Source organism: Carassius gibelio, chromosome B15 (assembly GCF_023724105.1).
Source record: "Carassius gibelio isolate Cgi1373 ecotype wild population from Czech Republic chromosome B15, carGib1.2-hapl.c, whole genome shotgun sequence".
NCBI lineage: Eukaryota > Metazoa > Chordata > Actinopteri > Cypriniformes > Cyprinidae > Carassius > Carassius gibelio.
This window is the reverse complement of record NC_068410.1, coordinates 16314325-16334025: the sequence shown is the minus strand read 5'-3', so window position 1 is coordinate 16334025 and position 19701 is coordinate 16314325. Positions and strand designations below refer to the sequence as shown.

Sequence of the window (19701 nt, the reverse complement as noted above, 5' to 3'; positions counted from 1 at the left end):
CAACAAATTCTGGCATCGGCATCGGCGAGTACATGAACCCATATACCGATCCGATACCATTTTCTTAAAAAATACCTAGTTATGACCGCAAGCTTTGCCTAACCGCTGCACGGTTCTTCTTCGCTGCTCAAAATGCATTGAAAACACAGGAAGTTGTGCTGTGTTGCCACAAGCAACCCCTGTTTAGAGCAGCGAAGAAGAAATGAAAACGCGTTAGCAGCCCTTATCTATATATGACTGGATCACTCATCACATTCTAAACTGCCAAAAGACAGTGAAGCCGCTTCTATATTATAGATCAGTGGTTAGCAGTATGTCTCTGTAGTACCGGTAGTTACAGACTCTCAAGTATATTCAGTACCGGCAGCTGCGTTCAGTCGCTTCAGTCAAAGCGCAGGGCTCCAGACAGTAGCCGAATATATACTAGTGTCTGTGAATATTAAACTGCAAAATACTATTTAAATATTACTCCCGCAAAATCTACATCTCTGTGGGTGACTGGCACAGATGCGCGAGAGCTCGCTGTTTTGTAGTCTCTGCTGTGTGTCATGAGGACACGAACGCATAAACCGTCACTTCATGAGAATTTACCGTTTCATTTGAGAATACTGTCATATCATAAACACAGACACTCAAAGATCTTCATGGCAGCCCATTAAAATAAATGTTTGGTTTACATGAGTAAATTGACAATATATAAAGCTACTGTTGTAGCCTACAGTAATAATAATACGTCTCTATAATAATAATAATTATGCCTAGATGGTTGCTTGTTTTTTACTTGTTTTGTTGTAAAGAGATTATCTGATTAATAGATCTTTTTTTATATTCCTAGACTTATTTGTTGCAGTTTTTTTATACAGTTATATTGTAAAACTTAAATACCTTTTTTAGTTTGCGGTGTTAGATTTTTGGCTGCATTTGAAGTTCTTTTTTGCATATGAAAATAAATAATACTGTCAAATTCATGTTAGATAATAAAAATACTGTAATAAATACAGTAGTTCACCATGTATTTGTTCATGTTTTATTGAGGGATCTGTCTGAAGCACACCATAAAAAGAATTCTAGCAATTTACACAGGGCTAGTAGTATATACAGCTGTATATACAGATACACACCCAGGTATCGGATCAGTACTCGGTATCGGCCGATACCCTGAGCCCAGGTATCGGAATCGGTATCGGGAAGAGAAAAAGGGTATCGGAACATCTCTAGTTTTTATAATTGAGAAATAAAAACGTGAGCCATGAAAATTAAAAGATATTTATTTATAGGTAACGTTTAGACTTTTGGGGGTCTATAATGTATAAAAAATAACTTTTATACATATCCACAAATGTAATTCGGCTCAATATACATCCAGATATTTTTATGTTGTCCTGTCACCTAGCGGCGTACATGCAGCATTACGCAATGGTTTTCAGTCACCGACTTCATGCTGGGAAATGCTCTGTTCACACTCTGTCAGAATTAATTTATTCTGCCATTGATGTTGTCCTATAACAGTGATACTCAAATCTGGCTCGCGAGATCCAGTTTCCTGCAGAGTTTAGCTCCGACTCCAATTAAACCAACCTGCCTGTGATTTTCTAATGATCCTGAAGACACTGATTAGCAAACTCATCCGTGTTTGATTAGGGTTAGAGCTAAACTTCGCAGGAAAGTGGATCTCGCGAGCCAGATTTGAGGATCACTGTCCTATAACAAAGCAGTTTCTGCAATAAAGTGCGTGAAATTCAGCTGTTCAACATGGCGACTTACTCCATGTAAAGTTAGTCATACCATGAATCTGATAGTTGTAAAACGCTTTGCTTGTTTTATGTATGTAAAAACGTGCTTTATTACGAACAAAGTGATTTCAACAGCGTTTACTTACTAATTAAATGTAAAAGTAAAACGAATTTACGAATTTTGTCGAACTTCTAAACTCTCATATGCAAGCTAAATCATATTTATTAGTAAATATGAAGTAAACATACATGTATTCAAAAACATTACAAATCACACAAAAGGCCGGCTTTAAACAGAAGGAAACATTTAATTAAAGATCTTTTGATATTTAAAATATTTTTGCTTAACAATAAAAAGGTTACGAAATTAAACTTACAAAACATTACAATAAAAATAAGAAAAACATTTCAAAATGAAGGTCTTTTGTCAGTCTCGGAGGTCCATGTGTTCCAAATTCACAACAGAACGGAGAGTTCATGAAGGAGCTGATCCGCGGTGGGTCGGATGCTGGGGTCGCCGTCCCAACACAGACTGATCAGTGTTTGACACTTCTGTCCAAGAGAAGACTGGATAAAAACATCCCTAGTGATGCAAGGGCGCAGATTATAAGCCACGACGGCGTACAGGATACACTGTCTGTCGCCCTCATACGGCGGTTCTCGGGTGAGGAGCTGCCACATCGTGATGCCGAACGAGTAAACGTCTGCGCGCGGAGAAACCTCCTCTCCCTTCAGTAGCTCGGGCGCGCGGTGCGTGAACGTGCCACCGATTTCACTCAGGTGCGTCACGGTGTCGCCTTTACTGGATAGTTTGAAAGAGCACCCAAAATCTGCCAGTTTACAAACACCCTGTTCTGATACCAAAACATTGGCAGGTTTTACATCCAAGTGGACTATGCCGTGCGCGTGCAAATGCTGGAGCGCACGCGCGATGTCCATTGAATATTTCACGCATTTGTCCATAGGCAACGGGTCCGCGAGCCCGTAAATGAGCTGCTGTAGGTTTAGGGCGCCCGCGAACTCCATAACAATCGTTCCGATGTTGTCTTTGTTGCTGAGGTGCGCAGGAGTGCACGTGGTGGCTGCGATCACGCGCACGATGCTTTGATGGTGCAGGTGCGCCGCATTGAGTTCCGCCCAGAAACTTTGCCTCGAGGCCAGTTTGTTTTTCACACATTTCACTTTCTTCACAGCAACAGTCTCGTCAAAGTATGTGCCTTTGAACACCGTACCGAATCCACCGCTGCCGATGGGCTCCACAGCCTTCAGCTCTCGCCAGTGGATCACGGAGGACCAAAGCCTGTGCGCGATTTTACCGTGAAACGCGTTTGTGGGCACGCGCAGCGTAGATCCACTCGCAGTTTTGGATATTGGGCTGCTGCACGCGCCAAACTCCAGCCCAAAATTCTTCGGCAACAGTCGGGTGATGGGGATTGGTGACGGCATAGTGCATGGTAACCGTGGACCCAAGTGCTGATCTCCAAATTTGGGGCTCTGCTTCGCGTGGTAGAATTCACGTGATCGTTTTATGCACGTCTGTCATATGACCTTCACGAGCCGAGAGAAAATGTCAAGTGATTTAATTTGTTTATTCCATGAAACTATGTGGGAACTTGATGTGTAGGCGTTATTTGCATAGGGCTACCTTTTAAATGAAATATAATTGAACTGGCAGTTTAACCAGATTTATTAAGTTATATAAATCACCTGGGTTATTTGCGGCTCAGAATTTCTGCTTTAATTACAGTGTTTTAACTGATGCTGACACAATGATGAAAACAACAGGCTCGATCAATGTGTCCTCATTACATCAGTTTGCAATATTTACACTAGATGTCACGTGACTACCAACCCTTTCACTGTCAGAGCTACCACTTAATGTGTGTGAATATATATAAATAAATAAATATATATATATATAATGTATATGTGTGTGTGTGTGTGTGTGTTTGTTTGTGTATTTTATAAATTAAATAAAAATTAAAAAAAAATATATATATATATATACGATAGCAATAATATTTTGTTCTAAGCAATTTACATTACATTGTTCTCTCTCTCTCTCTCACACACACACACACACACACACACACACACACACACACATATATATATATATATATATATATATATATATATATATATATGTATATGTGTGTGTGTGTGATATATATATATATATATGTGTGTGTGTGTGTGTGTATGTTTGTGATGTTTTCAAATATTAGCAATTTAATTCCTCCTGTCTTACACTTTAATTGTAAATGTACATTAATAAATGTATTGTTTATTTGTACTTGATGTATCGGTTATGAGGACGGTGCTCTCTTCACCTGTTATTGGTGCGCGTTCTTGAAACACACCTGTTGTTAGTCGTTGTCATGGTGACGACTCTTGGGGTTTCCCCACCGTTGTGACGTAGGGGAATTTCCACCCACCAGATCTGAGCTCTTGTAGCTTACCAAGAGAAAAAGTGAAAGAAACTACGGGGCGAAGCTGTTTGTCATTTTACAGTCGTTAGTGGAGGAGCCATAGATACAGCGGGCTCTCGTTTGCTCTCGAGATTTTTTTCACCAAAAAACCTTCTGTTAACTTCAGGCTAACAAAAAAAGAAAGAAAAAACAGACGAAGCACCCGGAAATGACTCCATAACGCGGGACTGATGATCAGATCGCGGTGTCGGAGGATTACGATTCAACACAATAACGACTCACAAGACTGAAGAAACCAACCAGACTCATTTTTCTTCTATTTCGGGCCTGCAATGAGAAATATGAGCGCTGGGAGCGGCGCAGCGGGAGGTCAGTTCAGTTTCTCACATCTTCACTTCGGCCCTGTTGTGTCTCTGATTCAGCGTGTTTTAGGAGTATTCATGTGCTCTACTTTACGCCTAAGCTATGCATTATGTGCGCGTTATGCACTCAACTTGAACGGCAGCTATCGCCATTTCAGGTTTTATTATGTGTTATGACAAGTAAGTTCACGGTATCATCGAAACTAAGTTGTTTTTTTAAGAGAAGTGGGTGTTTCCAAAGTTACAGGCCTGTACTGAAACAACAACACAGGTCCGCGAATGTCTTTCCTGTTTTACAGTCGCAAAATAATGTTTATAATTTGTCGAGAAGTATGTTTATCATCTGAGATGTTTTAGGACTCATTTTTGGCCATGTGCTGTTTATTAGCTGATTATAAAATCAATCGATTACAGACACGTTTATCAAGCGACGACAGCTAATTTTAAGTTATATGAATAAATAAAAAGTAGCTTTCAGTTTCGTTTTCCGGAAATGCGCATGTTTAACTGTTTTTCTTGTCTTTTTTTCCCATCATGCCTCCCTGTGCAGACCTAGATCTAGGTGAGTGCAAGATGTGACGTCATTGTGAGGTGACCTTGTTTGTCCTCTTTGTTTGTTCTTTGATATAATTGTTTTGTGGCGTTAAAGAAACCGTTCAACAAAAACTCAGTCAATATTTACTAACCTTTGTGTCGTTCCAACTCAATGACTTTCCATGAAACACAAAAGGATCTGTTATGCAGCCCCAGTCATATGTTTTCCATGCAGTTGAAAGTACATAAGAGTATCATTCTGCCTAACATCTGCTTTTGTGTCACATGGAGGGGTAAAACAATTTTTAAGTGATCTCTTTAATTAAAGCTCATGTTTATAATCATCAAAACTGTGCCTCAGATATTATAGAAGAGTACCTAACAGAGAAAACAATCAAGGTAAAGCTCCCTGGACCTCCTCCTCCACCTCTGGACCGGGACGTCCAGTCAGCTGACCCGCCGTCTAGAAGCAGGCCAAGCGCACCAGTGCTGGTCTCCAGAGGAGCAGCTCCACTTGTGAGTCTTTCTGCTGTTACACTAAATTGAACCAAAGTAGAGCTGTCATTGTATCACTTGCTAGAGATAATAGTTTTCTGAAACCCTTATAAGGATGGTTCACCCCAAGATGAAGATTCTGTCATCATTTACTCACCGCCATGTTGTTACGAACCTGTATGACTTACTTTCGTCTGTGGAACATAAAAAGAGTGTATTTTGAAGAATGCTGGTAACCTGAAGACCATTGACTTCCAGACGCAGAAACATCTGGAAGTCATACTGGTTTAGAATGACATGCATTTTTGGGTGAACTGTCCCTTTAACACTAACCACTGAATTTGGTTCATAACTTCATCCTGTTTTGTTTGTGCTCTGGCCATGAATGATGCGTCAAACTTTGTAGCATATTGAGTGTATTCACTCTCTGTACAAAATATCTTTTTTTTTTTTTTTTAGTAGATATCGAAACTTGTTATTCATGACACCAGGCTTTTTTACTTTGCAACGGGTGATTGTAATTCGATGCCTACTTTCAGTTAGCGTTCTCTCCACTCTTGCTTCTCTCCCCCCATACAAAAGACTCAGTCTCATCCCCTCCTCTCTGCTTCTCACTTTCTCATTGGCTGGCTTTGGTCTAGCTATGTGAGCTTCCTGTTTCTTCACCATGCTTCTGGTTCTTCTCAGCAGCTCTTTGTGTAAGCGATCTGAGTCCGTTCTCTGGCATGTCCAGATTTGGTCTGTTTTCTGTCTTCTCAAAAATGCTTTTATTGCTTTTTTATTGTAATTGTGCTTTTTATGTTCAATATCTGCACATGTAAAACAAACTGTTATTTTCTCTCTCTCTTCTCACATTGTTCTTCACACACACACTTTCTCTTTCTCTCTTGCTTTTCTTTTTTTTTTTGGTGGTTGCTTCGAGTGAGTTAAAGGTGAATTGTTTGTCTTTCTATTAATGATTTTAAAAAATCAGGGAAGGAACAATGTATTCAATGTAGTAACAAAACAAGCTAATGTGGTTTTCTCAATGCTTTGTGTTGCTGATTCATTGTGTGGGGGTTTGAAAATAAATTATTCAGTGATTGGCAAGCCATTAATAGTTTTTTTTAACTTAAACATGTAAACACTTTTGGCTAAGCTTTGTCTGTTCATCTGTTGTCTCTTCCTCTGTTCAGTTTCTTCATTTATTTTTTTTCTGGAAGCCAGCTGTTGAAGCCACACCAGAATTGCAACGATACATTTTTAAGATTCATTCTTATTCAATAAGAACAGGGAAATTCACACTACAACAATAACGAACAAGAGAAATGATGTTATGTGGAATCACTTTCAAAACTATTTTTTTTCAGCTGATAAACAATAAGATTTTTGAAGCCAATCAGAATTCACCTGACTACATTATTTAACGTGGCAGTCAACAGAATGAATAATAAAATTGTGCATTGATTTGGACACTAATAAAGTTTATTTTTCTAACCATCCTCAAAGCTACTTTTCTTGGTGTGAACAATCAGTAAAAACTGTTTATTAAAGCAGACACTATTTTCTCAGAATCCATACAGCTTTGACCAGACCCCAACGGCGCACACTGATGGTATGGCACCGATGCATTCCATGCGAAGCCACAAAGTGGCATCTCAGCGACGTGGAGAGTCATCTCTGGCACCCCAGAGTCTTCATCCTCAGCAGACTGGAACAGAACATCTGGAGCGCTTTCTGGAAAAGCCAGAGCTGGTGGTGGTGGAGCAACCGAAGGAGCGCGGCATGAGATTTCGCTATGAGTGCGAGGGACGATCCGCGGGCAGCATCCTCGGAGCCTCCAGCACTGACTCCAGCAAGACCCTGCCTGCCATTGAAGTGAGTCAGAGGAAGAGGGTTTGAGGTGGATGCTAATGAACAAGTCGACAACTCTATTTAAATGACTTAACCCTGTAAACAGTGGAACAGCTGTTGAAAAAAACAAAAAAATCATTTTTTTTCTTAATGAGTAGTGAACTTGATACATCAGGATACTATGGTTTATATACTGTTCTATAGGAGAATATGGAGCTCATACTCAAGGAACGTACTTTTAGCAAAAATATGCATTTTGATTGAAATCAGTTTGTTCTTCCTTAAAGTTTTGATCATGTAGTTGATTGAGGGACCATAGAAATTAGCATTTAAAACAGTTGGCTATATAGGGTTAAAAATGATATCATCCCGTTACACCTTGTAAAACTTGATTTCATTTTCGTTGTTCATTTTCCATTAACATGAATTCGAAATTGATTTGCACTCCTTATTTGATTCAGTGGGTGTGTCTGGAATGCACCGACTATCCCATAACATTGGGGCTTCCCCCATAATAGTTTGTGGTTTATTGTATATGAAATCAGGGTAAACTTGTAATTGCAGTTAAAAATGAAAGTTCCCGCGTGGGCTCTGACGGAGGGAATTACCTTTAAACCACACAAACATATTCACTAGTCAGTTTTGCCATTGTAAAATATCCATAAATGGGTATTAGTAAGAGCCTGTGCCCATAACGCAACCACAAAGACCCAACTGGCATGAAAGCGAAAGTAAAACAGTGTGTTATCTTTTTACCTATTTAAGATCCAAGGCCCCATTGAAAACATCAAGAAAGTGATGGTCACCGTGTCTCTTGTGACGAAGGACATCCCGTACCGCCCACACCCACACTGCTTGGTCGGGAAAGACTGTGCAGATGGCATCTGCGTCATCCACATCAATCCCCACAGCGCTCGTCGACACAGGTATCTTTCTATTAACGGCTTTCTAATGTTTGGAGCGACAGCATGGTCAGCCGAACATGATCTGAGAGTAAAAATGTTCTTTCCTGCCTAAAGTATGTTGGTGTTTTCCAGCTTTGCAAATCTTGGCATCCAGTGTGTGCGGAGGAAAGAGCTTGATGCCTCACTGCAGAAGAGGAGGAATAAGAATATTGATCCGTTTAACAGTGAGTTGTTGAATATTACAGACTGAATGGCTCTGTTCAGAAACTTAAGGAGCTACCTCCATAATATCCTAATAATACGATCCCGCTGTAGTGGAGCATGTGCATCCGTTGAATGTTTTTGTCTTGTTCTCCACCAGCGGGCCACTCTAAGAGCATTGAGGACATGGACATGAACGTGGTGAGACTGTGTTTCCAGTGTGAGCTGGAACGAAAGGATGGAGACCGAATCCCCCTCGCCCCTGTGGTTTCCAACCCCGTCTATGACAAGAGTAAGAAACATACTCTACTCAAGCTTGCAAACTCTCTGTAGTTTCCTGGTAGCTGATGTTTGGACTGTTTCTGTTTTTCTGATTAGAGGCGACCACAACGGCCGAGCTGAAAATCAATCGCCTTAATATTGTCCGAGGCCCCTGCACAGGAAAGACTGAAATTTACATGCTCTGTGACAAAGTACAGAAAGGTAAGTGGACATTAGATATGTCATGTTATATTCTTCGATGCAGTTGTTCTAAAAGGAGTCATTTGTATATCTGGAAACCTCCATAGATGACATTGAGATCATCTTCAGCAAGGACGACTGGGAGGCCAAGGCGGAGTTTGCCCAGACTGATGTCCACCGGCAGATCGCCATCGTCTTCAAGTCCCCACCCTTCAGGGAGCAGAATATATCCGAGGAGGAGGAGGTCAGTGTGTGTCTTCGACGCATGTCTGACCGGATGGACAGCGAGCCAGTCAAGTTCACCTACGTCCCAGACAATGCAGGTGAGTTATAGACGCCATAAAGACACGATGAATAGATAACATAGGGTGACAGTTGTGAGGGAATATCTGGGGTATATTTCACCCCAAAATCCTACTGAGGATAAGCAGTTTGGAAAATGGATAGATGAAAGGATTATAGTGTTTAATGTATATATTAAATAATTAAAATAAACAAAGAAGTATAACACATTATAAATATGTAATAAATACTTTAGAATAAATAAGTATCCTTTCATTAAAAAAATAGTTTCATGGTTTATACCCACCAAGGCTGCATTTATTTGATAAAAAAAAATATATAGTAAAACAGTAATATAATATATAATATATATATAATAAAATATAACTCATAAAATATAACTTAAAAATAACTAAACGTAATTTAATCCTGTGATGGAAAAGTAGAATTTTCAGGATCATTACGCCAGTGTCACATGATCCTTTAGAAATCATATTACATAAAATATGCTTATTTGCGATTCACAAAACATCATATACATATTTTTTAAAATCTTGAAACCAGTTGTGATGCTTAATATTAGTGTGGAAACCTTGATAATTAATTCCAGGATTTTTTCAAGAAACAACATTGAAAAGAATTGAATTTATTTGAAATTGAAATGAAAGTTTGACTCTCTATCATATTTTTTTTAATCTTCATGAATAACAGTTTGCATTTCTTTGTAAATAAACAGGTTTAGAATGGTATTGTGTAATTTTTTTCTTGTGTTAAAGGTGTAATGGTCCTAAAAATGTTAGTTATGGCTTTTCAGGTTTCTTGTGTTTAAACAAAACGCATTAAAAGTAGACCAATAGAAAGTGGAAGTGACGTAACAAACAGCCAAGAATGGTGACCCACCTCAGTCGTGGTATTGCCGGCCCGAGACTCACACAACCTTAGGGTTAGGAGTCAAACTTTCTAACCATTAAGCCACGACTTCCCCTATAGAATGGTTAGCTGAAGCAGAGAGACCTAAATATCCCAGAAATAAATCCGCTCTTCGATTGCTAGTTTCTAAAATAAAACAAAAAGAGGGTTTGTCACCATTTCATTATAAATAGCAGCATTAGTAGTTTAAACTGAAAGGTTGCATGAGGAGACTGCAATACTTCATAAGAGGTCTTCTGTTGTCAGAACACAAATGATTGTGTTATAGTCAGTGCCTTCACATGCTCCTGTCACATTGTGACACAGAAGGAAGGTTAATCTGATTTTCTCTTTTGATCTGCAGATCCTTACGGAGTCAACCGCAAGAGGAAAATAAAGTCTGATGTGAAGTTCAGCGAGCCATGCAGCGTTCCCCAAAGTAAGCATGTTTCTGAAATAAACCGAAACCTTAATATCACTCTCTCAAACTTTGTTGACTATATCAGCGTTTTATTTCTCTCCTCTCGCAGATCAAGACATTGCAAATGAACCCAGCATGCCACAGCATTTTGACAGGGAATTCTACGCCACCGTCGACTGCAGCCTTCCCAGTGCTTCCATGGCAGTCCCCGTTATGGACGGAGGCATCACCATGCCATCCCAGGTCATGGAGGAAATTCGCTATGAAGACTTTGAACAATTGGACGGTTGTGTTAGCCTGGACCCAGAAACTTTGGACACCGTCCTCCAAGGCATTTCCCAATGCCTTGCCAGCTTCAGACCAGACCAATCCCAGCAAGGTTCAGACCAGTTTCTTAATCAGTTGTTTTTCCCTGGCGATCTCAACTTTGGTTTAGATGGCACCGATATGAAATTGAACGCCGGTCAACCTGTGATGAACATGTCTTCTATAAACGACGCACACTTCAGTCAGATGGTGAATGAGAATCAGGCCTATCCAGCAGATCTGGAGAACATCGAAGGGCTCATGTTTTCCCCCGTGAAGAGCGAGAACGACCTGGACCACTGAATGCCACTGTGGACTCTTATGTCTTGACTGTTGGGACTTTGGACATACAGTCACTGTTGACTATAAAATCATTTTTGGACTAGGAAAAGACCCAGTTATTGACTGCTAAACCTGGTCTGCTGGCACGATCTGACTTCCCGTTTGGTAGTATGAACATACCAATGAAGTAAATCATCTGCTCGACCACTCGTCTTGAAAATGGACTAGACACCTCGTAGCCAACGAAAGGTGGGAGAAGCATGTAACCATTATGTTTTCTGGTAAAAAGGGAGAAACAGATGCTGCTTGGGATGTGCCAGTTATGACTGTCATTTGCTAATTTATTGTGTGGATTTCTGAGCAGAACCTGTTAGTATCCTGTAGATTGTCCCAGACCCAAATTCACTTTGTATTTAAGTGTAACATGTAACGTGATATTTGTTTTGAACATTTCAGAACAGTCCATCCACAGAGGAATTTCAGTTAACAGCATTAAGGGGACAAAATTACAAATTTTAAACATAATTCTGAAGTAGCAGCTGGATTAATTCATGTAATTCATGCCAATCTGACACCATGATCAAGCCAGGTGTGACACGACAACATAAAACATAAGTCATTTCTGTCATCTAATTGGAAACAATAAAATCTTGCATTGAGTTCTCTGCCCATTAGTGGCCGATTGTTTCTTCTGATCAAAAATAGTGCTCCAAAATTGTGATATTCAGTTAACTAGTTAGCACTATGCTATGCTATTAGGGGCTGTTCACACAAAACATGTTCTTCCATTTCAGTGCGCCACTTTTCCATCGATGTTGGACCGTTGCACTTATGAATATTGTGCATGTCAAGAAAAGATCAGCTTCTGAACTTCTCTAGACCTTGCGTTCTTGCCTGTGTCTAATGTTTTTAAACACAAAGAAATCTTCAGTGTGAATGGCTTCTTAGCTCGCTAACCAAACTCTAAATAAAAGCACAAAGAAAGGGAAATGTTTCAATTTACCTTTTTTGGCTTTTGTTAAATGCTTTATGTAATTTTTATACATAAATTACCACATTTTAATGTGTCAGAGGGGATTTGGAATTGAAGCCCAGTCCACAAAGAAATGTAATTGGTCTAAGATTTTTAAATTGATCTTAAGTTGTGTATTATACATCAAATATGTTCTGATTGGCTGCATTGCACAGGATTTAATTTTTCAATGAGAATAGTCAGATTACTTTTCACTGGAAACTTGACCTTTTTTGCCTGGTTATGACATGATGTGAGTTTGCATAGGAAACTGAAATAAATGTAGTCAATGAGTCAGTGGCAACAATATTTGAGTGATTTTGTCTTTATCACCTCAATGTTGAAGGAAGCTGGATTCACAAGCATAACCATTGGAAAGCATTTTGTTCATTTATACACATTTAATGTCTGTAATACTGCTGTGATTTATATTGTCCTGTGTAAAAATCCTTTATGCTCTCAAATAATGTCACATTCTGCTTCTTATAGTGTGTTGTTGCTGTCAATATTAAAAACATGTTTTCTGGCAAATGACTCAGTTTTGCTGTCCCTTAGTGTACTTGCTTTATTAGTCACTGGCTAAATCATAATTTCTTCCTGTCTAGAGAGTAGGCGGCATTAAGGCCAAAGTCCAACGAAATGCATCTCATCGCATTAACATTAGCTGTTTAGAAGCAGATCTCTTAGAAGTGGTGAACACCTCAATTCTTTCTGGGACTTTCTCAAACTCCCTGAAAACTGCGGTTGTTAAGCCCCTTCTGAAAAAGAGCAATCTTGCTCACACTATATTGAGCAACTATAGAGCAATATTATATCTTCCTTTTATAGGCAAGATTATTGAAAATATAGTTTTTAATCAGCTGAACAACTATTTAAAATCAAATGGATACCTGGACAATTTTCAATATGGTTTCTGACTGCATCACAGTACAGAGACAGTGCTCATTAAGATAATAAATGATATTTGCTTTAATTCTGATTCTGTCAAAATATTAGTGCGTATACTATGGGATCTTAGAGCTGCGATTGGCTCTGTTGACCCTAACACTTCTAGAGAGACTTGAAAACTGGGTCAGGCTTTCTGGGATAGTACTCAAATTGTTCAGGTCATACATTCTTAGAAGGGAGAGGCTATTATGTGAGTCTAGGAGAGCATAAGTCTAAATGGACGTCCATGACATGTGGAGTACCACAAGGCTTGATTCTTGCACCGCTCTTCTTTTGCCTTTATATGCTCCCACTTAGTCAAATAATGAGAAAGAACCAAATTGCCTATCATAGCTATGTAGATGATACCCAGATTTACCTAGCCTTACAGTATCTCCAAAGGTCTACAGCTCCATTGACTCCCTCTGTCAATGCACTGATGAAATTAATACTTGGATGTGCCAGAACTTTCTTCAGTTAAATAAGGAGAAAACTGCAGTCATTGCATTTGGAAACAAAGATAAAGTTCTCCAGTTGAATGCATACCTTGACAAGCCAAGTCAAGTATTTTTTTTATGTGATTCTGGAGACAGACCCTAGATTGAGTAGTCATGTCAAAGCAGTAACTTAATCAGCATACTATCAACTCAAAAACATTGCAAGAATTAGATGTTTTGTTTCCAGTCAAGACATGGAGAAACTTGTTCTTGCCTCTATCACTGGCAGGGTAGACTATTGTAATGGGGCCTAAATACATTGCAGATAAGCTCACTAAATATAAACCTAACAGACCACTCAGATCATTAGGATTGAGTGAGTTCACACAAAACAAGGGGAGTCCACTTTCAGCTATTATGCCGCCCACAGCTGGATCCAGCTTACAGAAGAGATCTGATGTGCTAAAACATTAGCCACATTTAAATCCAGACTTAAAACTCATCTGTTTAGCTGTGCAATTATTGAAAGAGCACTGTGCAATGTCCGAACTGATTGCACTGTATTTTATATATAATAATTTTCTATTTTTAACTTGTTTTAAATACATTTTTTATCATTTTAAAAGTTTTAAATTCCTTATTTTATTGTTGTGATTTTAAAAAAAATATTATTTTACTTATTTTTTATGTAAAGCACTCTGAATTCTCTGAAAAAGCCTTCATGTAAATGCCTCAATCGACATGAGTTTAAGCCAGAAATACATTTCCATCAGTCTGAAAGAAATGTAAACCTTCCAAACCCTTGATTTCATGCCACTAAGGTTTTTATATTTAAAAGCTACAAGGAAATAAGGAAAAAAAGAAGTCTATAGTCACTTCCTCATTCACTACAGCTATTGTTGTGCTTCGTTTCACTTCTCTGATGCTATATATAGAGTTCAGAGCAATAGAAACATATATTCAACATGTCGTAATCTCTGACAAAATCGATTCCCACAGTTATTCATCAAACTTTAAGAGATGATGCATAAATTAATGCTTTGAGTTTTATTCATGATTTCATAATGACCTAACAGTGACTTTATAACAAAAGATGATTTTGTGTGTTATGACTCTCGTGAGAAGTGATTTCACACCTTGGCCACATGACTCGAGATGACCTTTAACAACCATCAACATTTTTGCTCGCCTGCTCTCTCTCTCTCTCTCTCTCTCTCTGTTGCAACTTCTGACTAACCAGGTTTAACATTGACGAGCTTTACGGAGACTATTTCGTAAAACCTATAAAGTCCAGTATTGGGCAATAGGAGTGTATAAAACACATGGCACCAAAAGGAAGTTTTTAAGACAACATACATTTATACTCCCAAAATAAATAATTGCTATAAATATTTTGTAATGTAATTTATGATTTAAATACATTTTGACAGAAATATTAAGTGCTGTTTTCAGAGTGTAACACTATCGTAGCTACAGTATTGCTTACCAAACAAGCAATAGGAGTGTTTTTTTTTCTGATGAAAATGTGATATTATACAACAGTTTAAAAAAACTTTAAGTTAATGAGTAACTTGCATTTTAGTATGGAAACCTGTTTCTGCCACTGAATAAAAAATTAAAAAGGTAACTATGACTTTATCTCAGAATTATGTTATATAAACTGACAATTGTCAGTTAAAAAGTCATAATTGTGAGATATAAACTCACAGTTCTGAGAAATGAAGTCTGAATTGCATGATATAAACTCGCAATTGCGAGAAATAAAGCCAGAAATGCGAATAAACACAATTCTGACTTTATGACTTTATTTTGCACAATTCTGACACGCAAATGCGAATTATAAAGTCAGAATTATGAGATAAAAAGTCGCAATAACCTTTTTTTTTTTCAGTGGTCGAAAAGCGCTTCCATATTTTAGAGCCAGTATTGCCACTTTATTCTTTGCTACATCCAGCAAACAATTTTTTGTTCCCAGAACCTTCTGGGAAAGTTCTGATGTTTATAAATAAACAAACCTATAAATAAACATTAGACAAATTATGCATACCTAAAGAATAAAAAAGGACCTCACAAGAACATTACTAACATTTTAGGATTTGGTTTGCAAAAAGATAAGCAATGAAAAACATTATTAGTTTCCAAAGGAAATAAGGTATTCCAGTCAGATCTGCAAATACATCTCTGAATCAATTTATTATTAAGTAAATATTATATATTTACAGAATATCAGCAAGCTGTTGTTGATGTCAATACAAAATAAATGCAATACTGTTTATTCTTCAGACTGTATGACAGACATGGAGGATGGCAAAGAAGAGAACAGTCCTCATTATTTCTTCTCCACAATCTGCACATCTGAGGGCTTCTTAAAGGCAAGCTCCTCCACAAGCTTCTTCGCCAAACTCTTGTGAAGAGGCTCTGGGTCCTGAGAAAAAAAGAGAGTAGCATTTATCTGATATCTGATTTATCTTATATGATAGCAACGTAACATGCAGTGATGGTCATTTATACTCCTGTTTATTTCATTACCTTCTTTTCCAGTAGCCTCCGTTTCTCTAAAGCTTCATCTAGACTCAAGCCTCTGGGATCTCAAACTGCTGCTTGTAAGAAATCAGAAGAAGGCTAGTGAAGAAAACACACAGGATAATTATCAATAATACCATATGGCTGAAAATATACATCAAGATAATCAACTCATCTCACCTTGAAGCGGTTGTAGATCGTCTCCCAGCTAGAAGGATCATGAGGGTACAGATCTGTGTCTTTCTGCGCCAGACGTAAAATCATAGCACATTTCAGATCCATTCCAAACTTGGAGTTCAAATCTTGCTTCGGTGTCTGATCTAAAAGAAATACTTATGTAAAATGTTACAGTACACCGAACCAAATGACCCTTTACACAAGAATGGTTTCATAATCAATTGACATATATTCTTCATTTAGAAAAATACATATTTTACTCAGTAATTTTGTAAAATTATAAAAATCTACAGACTTTTGAGGACTCCTCACCTATTAAGAATGTAAAAGTCGAAGCCAAAAGCAGCATTTGGTCGAGGATCTCTCTGTACAGCTCTCTGTGAAACAGCTGTGTCTTCCAGGTTTAGAGCAGTCTTGTAGAAAGCTGGTGTGACAAATAAATACTATAGAATAAGTTGTCTTCATTTATCCACTATTCACATAAAAGATCCCAAATTAATATTCAGTATTACTGTAGTTCTCCATTCGGTCTTACCTTGTCATCTTTAGCGTATCTAAAGCAAAGACACCCAACCTTCACCCCCCAGAGTCCGCGGTGTGACCCTGGCGGCTGATGGACGGGGACAGGCACGACCTACATCCGCTCTCTGTGTCCAGATGTGGGACTGAGTCTGTATTTGACACTGTGACAGGGAGCACAGGTAGTGCTGGGGTAAACGGCCGTAGATGCCCTTCTGCAGCTTCAGGGCTTCCCACAGTTTTGGTGAATACTTGTGTAGAGGCATTTTATTGGACAAAACCTAAGAAAGAGTATGCAAACATAATAATAATCATAATAATACTAATAATATAGATAGTAATATAGAGTAAGGTGCAGGTTAAAATAGTAATATAGAATAGTAATATATACAAGTAATGTACACATATAACATACTTACACTATATACACACATAGTAGAGTAAAACGTTAAAGTAGATGATAAGCTTCAGCCAAAAATCCTAAATACACGCATTATAATCTAAAAAAAGAAAAGCTAATAAGGACAAGAGAAAGGCTTCTTACCGGGGAATGACACGAACAGAGGACGATTCATTTAATTTTACATTATTAGTGTTAGCCTGCTAACTTCTTGGTCCAACACGCCATAGACATATGTCTATGCAGCACCATAGACAGTAAAGGCAGCACACGCTGGATGTCTAATGCTAATCAAGGACACCTCACAACGTCATTTCCTGGGACAGACACCAGTGTTCACTTCCAGGGGGTTTAACAGTAATGATTTTCCTTTGTGGGTCTTCAGATTTATACACAAATTTATAAAAAACTTTACATTGTTTATAAGCGCCCGAAAGGTGGAATTGAACCACTCTGCCGCTAAGCAGCTACAGGTTTGAAGCCTGCACCCCGGACCACCGAGGTTCATCCGGGCATTTGAGCGTGGTGAGACTGGCTTAATATATAGGTCTTCCTTGCGCTATGTGTTACATCTATGGTGAGTGATTTATGAACCAGTTTTTCTTTTTCTTTTTTATTCATAGCATTTCATGATTAATTAATGATATATTGTTGGCTCCCATAATATGAAGTTGAAGGAAATAATAACTTTGCAGAAATTCTACATCAAAGCCAGCGCTGCACCACATGCAAATTACTGATTTGCTATTGGTCCAAACGTAGGGCGGAGATTTTCATACTTCCCTTGCTTTGTTATCATTCTTTTTCTGTGACTCGTATCAAAATCAGGCATGCTTGCTTTTTTCATTGTATATTGCTATTTTCTAATGTAAGAAGGGATAAAATTATAGCATTTTGGCATTAACAGATGTTTTACACAATATGTAGGGTTAAGAAGATTCAAAGATCATTCATTTACTTCAGTTAAAAACAATAAACTAATTTCTGTTTTGTTGTTTAAACATACTATTTCTTCTTATTTTATGTTTTTAGTACATATAACATACATAAAATATTTCTTTATTTGTTTATGACTTAAATCAGATTCACTAATCGACTAAAACTTGAGTACTGTCAAACGATTAATTGCATCCAAAATTAAAGTTTTGTTTACATAATATATATATATATATATATATATATATATATATATATATATATATATATATTATTTATATATATATATATATATATATATATATATATATATATATATATATATATATATATATGTACTGTGGATATTTATTATGTGTATAAATATACACACATGCATGTATATATTTAAGAAAAATATGTTATGTTTATATTAAATATATTTATATATACATTTTATATAAATAAATATACATGTAAATACATGTAAATGTTTTCAAAATATATGCTGTAGGCCTATGTGTCTTTATATAAACATAATACATGTACCCACACATATATTATGCAAACAAAAACTTTCATTTTTGGATTCGATTAATAGTTTGACAGCACTACTTATTCAGTTTAGTAAATAAACCCTTAATTTTATTGCCCATCTTATTTGTTCGGTGTGTTTGTTGTGCAAACACGAGATCATTAAAACCGCATATCAACTTCATTCAAATAGATTTTATTTCGACAGGAAAGAAATTATGCAAAATTTAAAAAAAAAAAGGGGGGAAAAAGTGGTTTAGACTCACACTGCAAGAACAGCATTCGTTTATATCAGATATTCACCTCATACTTATTAATTCTCAAATATTCTTGATGCTTTTAAAGCTCCAGGCAAGTAATCCTGAAAACAGACAGTCATAGTCAGAGCATATGCACCTTCTCGGAAACTTACATTTGACTTTTATTTGACTTGTTGTAACAGCAGTGTGTCACACTACAGGGAACTTGTGTGTTCAGTTTTCTACTGAATCATTTACCAGAAAGTGTATGTGGGGAATAATTGGAGAACTGTTCTCATGTGTCATTCAAATTAATACTGATAACTGTCCAGTTCACTATGAAACCTTCACCAGAACATGTGTCTATGTAAATAGTAAGATCATTTTTAGTGAACTGACACTGACCGAAGACACTCTACAAGACAAGAGTGATAAAAAAGACAAAAACACCACTCCTCCTTGTATTTGACATAGTGGAGTGACAATAAAAGTTAGAGATGTTCCGATACCCTTTTTCTCTTCCCGATACCGATTCCGATACCTGGGCTCAGGGTATCGGCCGATACCGAGTACTGATCCGATACCTGGGTGTGTATCTGTATATACAGCTGTATATACTACTAGCCCTGTGTAAATTGCTAGAATTCTTTTTATGGTGTGCTTCAGACAGATCCCTCAATAAAACATGAACAAATACATGGTGAACTACTGTATTTATTACAGTATTTTTATTATCTAACATGAATTTGACAGTATTATTTATTTTCATATGCAAAAAAGAACTTCAAATGCAGCCAAAAATCTAACACCGCAAACTAAAAAAGGTATTTAAGTTTTACAATATAACTGTATAAAAAAACT

General features: G+C 37.6%; 2 protein-coding genes, 1 non-coding gene and 1 pseudogene across 4 annotated transcripts; 1 reads left to right on the top strand and 3 right to left on the bottom strand.

Annotated features, from left to right (window-relative positions):
- Positions 1 to 2021: 2021 nt before the first annotated feature.
- On the bottom strand, positions 2022 to 3417 carry mos (v-mos Moloney murine sarcoma viral oncogene homolog). Its single transcript, XM_052575794.1, has one exon. It carries the CDS (start codon positions 3177 to 3179, stop codon positions 2190 to 2192), a length of 990 nt encoding a protein of 329 aa, XP_052431754.1. The 5' UTR covers positions 3180 to 3417; the 3' UTR covers positions 2022 to 2189.
- Positions 3418 to 4166: 749 nt separating this feature from the next.
- LOC127972659 (transcription factor RelB-like) lies at positions 4167 to 12703 on the top strand. 2 transcript variants are annotated; one of them, XM_052576338.1, is made up of 11 exons: positions 4167 to 4534; positions 5078 to 5089; positions 5423 to 5577; positions 7108 to 7413; positions 8155 to 8315; positions 8427 to 8518; positions 8656 to 8787; positions 8874 to 8978; positions 9065 to 9280; positions 10513 to 10587; positions 10679 to 12703. In XM_052576338.1, exons 1-11 carry the CDS (start codon positions 4498 to 4500, stop codon positions 11176 to 11178), a joined length of 1791 nt encoding a protein of 596 aa, XP_052432298.1. In that variant the 5' UTR covers positions 4167 to 4497; the 3' UTR covers positions 11179 to 12703. The 2 variants fall into 2 exon arrangements, with proteins under 2 accessions (XP_052432298.1, XP_052432299.1); XM_052576339.1 differs by having other exon boundaries at positions 4169 to 4534; positions 5078 to 5118.
- A 2998-nt stretch (positions 12704 to 15701) lies between these two features.
- LOC127972767 (39S ribosomal protein L28, mitochondrial-like) lies at positions 15702 to 17631 on the bottom strand (annotated as a pseudogene).
- Positions 17580 to 17666, bottom strand: trnastop-uca (transfer RNA opal suppressor (anticodon UCA)). Its single transcript has one exon. It is a non-coding gene; the product is annotated as a tRNA-Sec (tRNA).
- Between the last annotated feature and the right edge of the window lie 2035 nt (positions 17667 to 19701).

What these genes read in the sequence shown, in the direction of transcription:
- mos (XM_052575794.1), bottom strand. Translation starts at nt 3,179, where the DNA reads ATGCCGTCACCAATCCCCATCACCCGACTGTTGCCGAAGAATTTTGGG.
- LOC127972659 (XM_052576338.1), top strand. Translation starts at nt 4,498, where the DNA reads ATGAGAAATATGAGCGCTGGGAGCGGCGCAGCGGGAG. An exon ending in CCAGAGGAGCAGCTCCACTT is followed by an intron (nt 5,578 to 7,107) that starts GTGAGTCTTTCT and finishes CTATTTTCTCAG; the next exon opens with AATCCATACAGCTTTGACCA. An exon ending in GCCATGCAGCGTTCCCCAAA is followed by an intron (nt 10,588 to 10,678) that starts GTAAGCATGTTT and finishes CTCCTCTCGCAG; the next exon opens with ATCAAGACATTGCAAATGAA.